Here is a 10,090-nt window from a genome sequence, read left to right on the forward strand (position 1 = left end):
GTCACTGACATCCCCAGTGACACCAATAATGGCACTGGGCAGAAGGGGTTAAAATCTGGGGCAATCAAACAGTTAACTGTGTGCTGTGTGTGTTTTACTATGGGGCTGGGTGTGTGCTTTCCACTGTAAGCACACTGCTTTGTATGGCTCTGCTATTCTGCCATACAAAGCAGTGTGCATGAGCTGACAGAGGAGAGAACTGTATTGTTTACATACAGTTCTCTCCACCCATCGGTATTACTTGGCGATCACCAGGTGTTGGCAAGTAATCGCTGGCCGGGATCTGGTGATTGGCAGCCGAGGCCATTAATGGTGGCGCAGGTAGGGCACCCTACCTGGAAATGCAAAAGCCCACCCCTGTTGCTCTGTAGCAGTATTTCTGCTATAAGGCGGTGTAAAGTGGTTAAAGATTTGGTATTTAGGTGTGAATCACTTAGTGTTTAGCTGCTCTTGTAAAGCTTGGTACACATGTACAGGTTTTTTTTTTGTTCAACCCAGCGGGCTAGAAAAAAAAAAAAATTAAAAAAAGCCAGATCACTCTACTAACACAAGTGATGTTAGTTCACTCAAATAATTACCGCGCTCTAATACTAACAAAAAGTGCAAAGTGAAAATAAATATATAATATATGATGTCTGATATAAATAAATAATAAAATTAAAAATAAATTAATATAGTGATGACCTAATAACAAATCACTGAATGTGCAATCCTCATGCAAATGTGCAAATGTTCCATATATAAACCACAGAGAAATTCATAATGAGATTACTAAAAAATATAAATAATGTATATAATTAATGATGTGATTAATAAAAAATATAAATAATTAATATAAATAATATATAATGTAGAAATGCAACGATACTGTCCCCAAAGTGACTGTACAAATGGATATCCAGCCAAGGTAGATGTACTCTCCTTCAGTATAAAGATAAGACCTTTGCAATAGTGCTGTGAGCCTGTGTAGCTGCAGGGCTGTGAGGGAACTCCCTCCTTTAATCCACTCCTTAGTCCTCTGTCTTTATATTCCTCGTATATCTCATGCAAAAGAGAAATAAAAAATATGGTGCCTTATCCCAGAGGTAAAAAACAGCTTTAATGTGCTTCCATAATGCACTCACATGTAATACAATTAATTTGCGCTTTGAATATGCCAATATCCCTGGCTTGCAGTTTAAAACAATGCGGAGGGTGTGTGACACATCATCCCCCGGACGAAGCTACGAAATCCCTGTAGCGCAACGTGTTGGGGAGGGGCAGTGACGTCACCGCGCATTCCATTCACTATACGGCGAGTATTGAAGGTGTGTGGACATCACTATATTAATTTATTTTTAATTTTATTATTTATTTATATAAAAGATATCATTTATTATATATTTATTTTCACTTTGCACTTTTTGTTAGTATTAGAGCGCGGTAATTAATTAATTATTTGATTGTTGTTAAACGCACATTTTATGAGAGTGGGCAAATTAACCAGCGATCTAATACACATTTGTTAGTATACCTCAGTGGCTCACAAGTTAATTAGTAATTTTTATTGATGTTAGTTCACTGATCTCCCCACCCCCCACTTGAACACACTGATCAACACTTACAGCCGTTTAGATGCTGATTTTCCAGCATTTCCAGCATGTCCCGTGGACAAAAGCCAGTTGTTAGACAGGCTCCTGTCTGAAAGATAGCCGTACACACTGACCTAACCTCAGCTGGTTTAACAAGATATTCAGCCCGTAGGTACAAAGCCTTAAGTCCCGTACACACGATCAGAAAATCGTACAAAAAATACCACTTTCAAAGCAATCGTACGATAATCTGATTGTTCGTACACAGCAATCATTCAAAATTACTCAAAAGGGACAAGCATGAAAATATTTGGCGTACGACACCAGATCGTACGATTTTCGTTTCACCAGTACAGTTTTCATCTGAAAACACAATATAAATACATTACAATACATTATATCACGTATAAATTTTTATTCTGTCGTATGAGAATTTCTGTAACTTTAGTAGCCTCTTCACTTTTGATGTGAGACTAGCATGCAAAAGAAACCAAAAAAAAAAAAACAAATGATCAGCACAGTGGCTAAATGGTTAGCACTTTCGCCTGGCAGTACGAGGGTCATTGGTTCGAATCCCAGCGACGGCACCACCTGCCTGGAGTTTGCATGTTCTCCCTGTGACTGCGTGGGTTTCCTCCGGGTACTCCGGTTTCCTCCCACACTCCAAAGACATGCTGGTAGGTTGGATCCTGTCTAAATTGGCCCTAGTATGTGTATGTATGAATGTGAGTTAGGGACCTTAGATTGTACACCCCTTGAGGGTTAGGGACTGATGTGAATGTACAATATATATGTGAAGTGCTGCGTAAACTGACGGCGCTATATAAGTACCTGAAATTAATGATCATTTGTCAGATATTCTCAACGTGTGTAGGCTGCAGGGTTTAACTCCTTGGCGCTGAGTGTACGCAAACATGCATCCTCTCAGCAGCTGGGCCTTGGCATGGAGGGGCTACATATTTGTGTGCCCAATGTAAACAAAACGTGCTGAGAGCACGCACCTAGCGCGCTCCCGGCACCTCACAGAAACCTCCACCCAAAAATAAACAATTTATCCTACTCCTGGTGTTCATGGTGACACCATATATGTGTATTATCATTTGCTGTTTGTATCCATAAAAAGGGCATAGAAACAACAGTGCACATTTTGCTTTTTTTTAATCTTACCGAAACGCATTAACAACAAATATATATATATTTTTTTTTTAATCTACCTAAAACATCCCTGATACTATCCTGCATCAAGCCCCATTGTAGCTATTTTATTACTATTTATTTTACACAGATTTTTTTGTCTACATTCTTCTTTGGCTAGAAGAAAAAGATACAATGTATCTTTTTCTCCATTTGGATGAGAAAGTACAGGGGTGGGTTTCAGGGCCAATTCCTACTATGTTGCGGTGACAGATGTTTTATCACACTGTAAAATGTCTGTCACTGCAGAGATACACAGGAAACGATTGTTTCCTATGTGTCCTAATCACGCTGCAGTGTGCTGCGATAATACAGTCAGGTCCATAAATATTGGGACATCTACACAATTCTAACATTTTTGGCTCTATACACCATCACAATGGATTTGAAATGAAATGAACAAGATGCACTTTAACTGCAGACTGTCAGCTTTAATTTGAGGGTATTTACATCCAAATCAGGTGAACGGTGTAGGAATTACAACAGTTTGCATATGTGCCTCCCACTTGTTAAGGACCAAAAGTAATGGGACAGAATAATAATCATAAATCAAACTTTCACTTTTTAATACTTGGTTGCAAATCCTTTGCAGTCAATTACAGCCTGAAGTCTGGAATGCAGAGACATCACCAGACGCTGGGTTTCATCCCTGGTGATGCTCTGCCAGGTCTCTACTGCAACTGTCTTCAGTTCCTGCTTGTTCTTGGGGCATTTTCCCTTCAGTTTTGTCTTCAGCAAGTGAAATGCATGCTCAATCGGATTCAGGTCAGGTGATTGACTTGGCCATTGCAGAACATTCCACTTCTTTCCCTTAAAAAACTCTTTGGTTGCTTTTGCAGTATGCTTTGGGTCATTGTCCATCTGCACTGTGAAGCGGCGTCCAATGTGTTCTGAAGCATTTGGCTGAATATGAGCAGATAATATTGCCCGAAACACTTCAGAATTCATCCTGCTGCTTTTGTCAGCAGTCACATCATCAATAAATACAAGAGAACCAGTTCCATTGGCAGCCATACATGCCCACGCCATGACACTACCACCACCATGCTTCACTGATGAGGTGGTATACTTAGGATCATGAGCAGTTCCTTTCCTTCTCCATACTCTTCTCTTCCCATCACTCTGGTACAAGTTGATCTTGGTCTCATCTGTCCATAGGATGTTGTTCCAGAACTGTGAAGGCTTTTTTAGATGTCGTTTGGCAAACTCTAATCTGGCCTTCCTGTTTTTGAGGCTCACCAATGGTTTACAGCTTGTGGTGAACCCTCTGTATTCACTCTGGTGAAGTCTTCTCTTGATTGTTGACTTTGACACACATACACCTACCTCCTGGAGAGTGTTCTTGATCTGGCCAACTGTTGTGAAGGGTGTTTTCTTCACCACAGAAAGAATTCTTCGGTAATCCACCACAGTTGTTTTCCGTGGTCTTCCGAGTCTTTTGGTGTTGCTGAGCTCACCGGTGCGTTCCTTCTTTTTAAGAATGTTCCAGACAGTTGTTTTGGCCACGCCTAATGTTTTTGCTATCTCTCTGATGGGTTTGTTTTGTTTTTTCAGCCTAATGATGGCTTGCTTCACTGATAGTGACAGCTCTTTGGCTCTCATCTTGAGAGTTGACAGCAACAGATTCCAAATGCAAATAGCACACTTGAAATGAACTCTGGACCTTTTTTCTGCTCATTGTAATTGGGATAATGAGGGAATAACACACACCTGGCCATGGAACAGCTGAGAAGCCAATTGTCCCATTACTTTTGGTCCCTTAACAATTGGGAGGCACATATGCAAACTGTTGTAATTCCTACACCGTTTACCTGATTTGGATGTAAATACCCTCAAATTAAAGCTGGCAGTCTGCAGTTAAAGCACATCTTGTTCGTTTCATTTCAAATCCATTGTGGTGGTGTATAGAGCCAAAAATGTTAGAATTGTGTCGATGTCCCAATATTTATGGACCTGACTGTATGTAGACATGCTGCATTTTATCGCAGTGGAATGGCCCAAATCACACTCCAATGTCTGGAAGCACATCACGCTGCCAGACATTGCAGTGAATGAAGTATATGTTTTGTACACTTCAAATAAACTTCATAAAAAAACAATTAAAAAAAAAGAGGCAGTGCGCAGAATTGCACACCACAATGTCCCGCAGAGCAGCTGGCAGCGCAGAGCAGCTGGAGCAGTGAATCGTTCTAGCTGCTCTGCAATTTGACAACTGCATATTGTGAAGTCACACTTAAGGCACAGTCACATGAACTTTTGTCTCTGAAGAGCAATCTGTATTTGGATCTCTCTTCAGAGAGCATTTAACATGTGGTGAGAAGGTGTTGTATAATCGCCTTACCTCCTAGTTTTAACCCCATGATCCCTGCTCTGCTGTTCCTCAGTCACTTGTGTGACCAAGCCCTTGCGGAGTTATCACTGTGATAGTCAAGCACAGGCTATCACAGCAATCATGTGATCAGGAGCCAGTCTTCCCAGTTCCCAATCATTACTACAAAACCCCTGGAGTTGGTGACAGCTTGATGTCTGTGCTGGAAGCATGCTTTGGAGCACACACATTGGTGAGCACATATGCAGCTGCTCAGAAGGCTCACCTCCTTGACTCCGCATATGTGTTACGCCAGCATCACCAGGTAAAATGGAACCTTGGGAATATGAAATAAACTACCCTTACGTTGAGGCTCCCCCCGACCCCCACAATACTTAAATTTTGCCTTGGGTAAAAGCACATTTAAATACCATATCTCTTAGGCTATGTTCACACTAGCTCTGTCAGCAGGAGTCAGACAGGCGTTTTGGGAATTGTTTTTAATGCTTCCCAAACGCCTCTGAAAATTCTGCACATGGCAGCACACAGTGCTGTTCACATGGAAGCGTTAGCGTCGCCTCAGAATGGACGCCTCTGGACGAGTCAGGAGGAGTTGAAGCCTCCCATTCAAATCTATGGTGCCGCTCCGCAAACGCCTGGCCGGCATTTTGACATGGTTGCAAGGTGTTTGTGGAACGATAATACCATTTAAACTTCATTATAGGCGTTTGTGGTGTGGTTTTAACGCTTGGCAACCGCCTATCAACCTCCTCAAAACCACACATAGGGCATTTTGGGAACGTTTGCGGAGCGTTAAAAACGCTTCACAAATGCCTGTCTAATGCCTGTCAAACACTATAGGGGCGTTTGGCAAGAGTTAGAAATAAAGTCAAGTGTGAACGAGCCCTTACTCCTCCGGCAGCCTCTCGTCTTCTTTCCGATGCCCCAGGTTATGGGCAGGCCCTTGACGTCCTCCTAATGCAGGATAGAGGATGTCACAGATGTGACCACCAGACCGTGTGCCAGAGAGAAGAGCCAAACTTCTGCAATTCTTCCTCAGGTGAGAAAAGTAGCAGTGGGTACGTTAGAAAAACTTTGAAAAGTGGTAGAGGAGGATGATGAGCAGAGCTTTCACTTTTAAGTGAAATTCCTCTTTAAATGGACCCAGGGGTGGGTGGACATACAGTGGATATAAAAAGTCTACACACCCCTTTTAAAATGTCAGGTTTCTATGATGTAAAAAAAATGAGACAAAGATAAATCATTCCAGAACTTTTTCCACCTTTAATGTGACCTATAAACTGTACAACTCAGTTGAACAACAAAGTGAAATCTTTTAGGTGGAGGGAAGTAAAAATAAAAAACTAAAATAACATGGTTGCATAAGTGTGCACACTCTTAAATACTTTGTTGAAGCACCTTTTGATTTGATTCCAGCACTCAGTCTTTTTGGGTATGAGTCTATCAGCATGGCACATCTTCACTTGGCAATATTTGCCCACTCTTCCTTGCAAAAACACTCCAAATCTGTCAGATTGCGAGGAGATCTCCTGTGCACAGCCCTCTTCAGATCACCCCACAGATTTTCAATCAGATTCAGGTCTGGGCTCTGGCTGGACCATTCCAAAACTTTCATCTTCTTCTGGTGACGCCATTCCTTTGTTGATTTGGATGTATGCTTTGAGTTGTTGTCATGCTGAAAGATGAAGTTCCTCTTCATGTTCAGCTTTATAGCAGAAGCTTGAAGGTTTTGTGCCAATAGTGACTGATATTTGGAACTGTTCAGAATTCCCTCTACCTTGACTAATGCAGGCCATAGATGGGTCGAAAATCGGCCAAAAATAAAATCGGCCGATTTTCGGATCGTTAGTGGGCTATTTGTTCGGCCGTTTTTCTGTATTTTGGCAGATTTTTTTTATCGGTAAAGTTGGAAAAAAAAATCGGCCGATTTTCACGGCAATGATGGGCAAATCAGCCGATTTTTACCGATAAAAAATCTGCGCATGAGCAGTGACCTGCAAGAGGAAGACAAAAAGAAGAAAAAGAAGAAGAGGAAGAAGAAGAGGATGAAGAAGAAGAAGAAGAGGATGATGATGAAGATGAAGAAGAGGAGGAGGAGGATGAAGAAGAAGGATGATGATGAAGAAGAGGAGGAGGAGGAGGAGGATGAAGAAGAAGAAGAAGAGGATGAGGATGATGATGAAGAGGAGGATGATGATGACGAAGAAGAGGAGGATGATGAAGATGAAGAAGAGGAGGATGATGAAGAAGAAGGATGATGATGATGAAGAAGAGGATGAGGATGATGATGAAGAAGAAGAAGAGGATGATGATGAAGAAGAGGATGATGAAGAAGAAGAGGATGCGGATGATGATGAAGAAGAGGATGAGGATGATGAAGAAGAACAGGATGATGATGATGATGATGAAGAAGAAGAACAGGATGATGATGAAGAAGAAGAAGAGGATGATGATGATGATGAAGAAGAAGAAGAGGATGATGATGAAGAAGAAGAAGAGGATGATGATGATGAAGAAGAAGAGGATGATGATGATGATGATGATGATGATGATGAAGAAGAAGAAGAGGAAGAAGAAGAAGAAGGATGAAAAATAAGAGGAATTCCAGTCCTGCAAAAAGTGTCCCTGCAGAGAGCTCCGCTATTTCTTTGACAGTTCTTTGACAGTTCCTTGACATTTACAGCGGTTGCAACATTGTATCTATTTGTTTCCGAATAAAAACATCTGTACCCTAAATGGATACAAATAGATACATTGTTGCAACCTCTGTAAATGTCAAAGAACTGTCAAAGAAATAGCAGAGCTCTCTGCAGGGACACTTTTTGCCGGCTGTAGACGGGATGAAAATCGGCCGTTTTTTTTCTACCATTGCTGGTAACGTCGGCCGCTTGAACGACCGATTTTTCGTTTTTTAAAAGAAAAATCGGCCGTTTTTCTCCCCGTCTATGGCCTGCATAAGGCCCCAGTTCCAGCTGAAGAAAAACAGCATCAAAGCATGATGCTGCCACCACCATGCTTCACTGTGGGTATGGTGTTCTTTTGGTGATGTGCAGTGTTGTTTTTGCGCCAAACATATCTTATGGAATTATGGCCAAAACGTTCAGCCTTGGTTTCATCAGACCATAACACATTTACCAACATGCTTTTGGGAGACTTCAGATGTGTTTTTGCAAAATTTAGCCAGGCTTGGATAATTTCTTGGTAAGAAAAGACTTCCATCTTGCCACTCTACCCCATAGCCCAGACATATGAAGAATGCAGGAGATTGTTGTTACATGTACCACACAGCCAGTACTTGCCACATATTCCTGCAGCTTCTTTAATGTTGTTGTAGGCCTCTTGGCTTCCTCCCAGACCAGTTTTCTTCTCGTTTTTTCATCAATTTTGGAGGGACGTCCAGTTCTTGGTAATGTCACCGCTGCGCCATATTTTCTCCACTTGATGATGACTGTCTTCACTGTGTTCCATGGTATATCTAATGCCTTGGAAATTCTTTTGTACCCTTCTCCTTTTAACAATGAGATCCCTCTGATGCTTTGGAAGCTCTCTGCGGACCATAGCTTTTGCTGTAGGATGCGACTAAGAAAATGTCAGGAAAGACCTACTAGAACAGCTGAACTTAATTTGGGGTTAATCAGAGGCACTTTAAATGATGGCAGATGTGTACTGACTCCTATTTAATGTGAATGTGATTGTTTAATTCTGTACAGTTACATCCCCAGTTATAAGAGGGTGTGCACACTTATGCAACCACATTATTTTAGTTTTTTATGTTTACTTCCCCCCCTAAAAGATTTCAGTTTGTTTTTCCATTGAGCTGTACAATTTATAGGTCACATTAAAGGTGGGAAAAGTACAGAAATTATTTATTTTTGTACATCACAGAAACCAGACATTTTAACAGGGGTGTGTAGACTTTTTACATCCACTGTAGGTGGACGTGGGCCAATTTACACATTTTGATCTGTTTTTTTTACCTAAGAATGCACAGAGGGACCAACTAGTGCAATGGGAGCTCCACCACAAGAGTTGTCTTTTCATATTTCCAGGGTTCAGCTTTAACAATGGAGTAGGGGGGGGGGGTTCAGGGCAGGAAGGGTGCAGAAAGGTGAAGATGGTCTTCCAAACAAACTCATGTCTGAGACTCCCCTTCAGTATGATCTTCAGTAGGACTTCCTGCTACACAAACAGGTGGAATTTGCTCTCAGGTAAGATAATCTGAACCCCGATTTCCTGATCCTGTGACTGTAGTGGTCAGAGCCCCACACTCCCTCCCAATACACTCACCAGAACCACTCGCTTCCGAAGCTGGGCACAGAAAACACCCCCCAATGGATGAAGATCCCGAACTTAACGTCATCGAACCAGTCCGGGATGGGTCTGGAATCCACAGACTCCCACGTGGGCTCATACTTGACTCCAGCCCACCCGAGCTGTGCCCCCAGGAGGAGTATAAAGGCGGCCTGTAGAGGGAGCGCTCCTTCCATTGCCGACCCCCGGACAGCCGGCGTCTGGCTTCTTCCTGGACGGTCACATGACACGGAGAGGGGGCGTGCTGATCACTCATCGCTAGACTCTCCCCAGTGTACGGATCACAGCGCAGCTTTCCACACGCAGAGCTCTGTACAGGACGGCTGACCGCTACTACGCATGTACTGGTGCCCAGACAATTGTAATATTGCTAGGCGTTGGTCGGAACTTTGATATCTTGGCTATGTGTTTGTTGGTTTAGTGAGCTTCCTTCTAGTAATCCCACTTGGGTGACATACCTTAGTGCTCAGTTCATGTGTGGACCCAAGGCTAAAGGAAGTTTCCTTTCTGTTCCTCCCAGGGCCAGGTCACACCACAAAAATGCAGACCTGTTCTTGATGTGTTCATGAATGCATATTTTTCATGCATTTTTGATATGTTCCGATGCATTTTTGTTGCATTTCTAGATGCATTCCCGATGCTTTTTTTCATTGTCCTGGGGTCCAGTGAGTTTCCGATGCAGAAA

The 10,090-nt window shown here is 42.3% G+C and overlaps 1 protein-coding gene across 1 annotated transcript in view; it reads right to left on the minus strand.

Annotated features, from left to right (window-relative positions):
* FUCA2 (alpha-L-fucosidase 2) overlaps nt 1–9,635 on the minus strand; it is a 33,915-nt gene extending 24,280 nt beyond the window's left edge. The window contains exon 1 of the mRNA XM_089668640.1: nt 9,382–9,635. Coding sequence (XP_089524766.1) covers nt 9,382–9,581 — 200 coding nt within the window. The 5' untranslated portion in view covers nt 9,582–9,635. The remainder of the gene's footprint in view (nt 1–9,381) is intronic.
* Between the last annotated feature and the right edge of the window lie 455 nt (nt 9,636–10,090).

Source organism: Staurois parvus, unplaced genomic scaffold (genome assembly GCF_062004578.1).
Source record: "Staurois parvus isolate SC_StPar_1 unplaced genomic scaffold, SC_StPar_1.0 ptg000059l, whole genome shotgun sequence".
NCBI lineage: Eukaryota > Metazoa > Chordata > Amphibia > Anura > Ranidae > Staurois > Staurois parvus.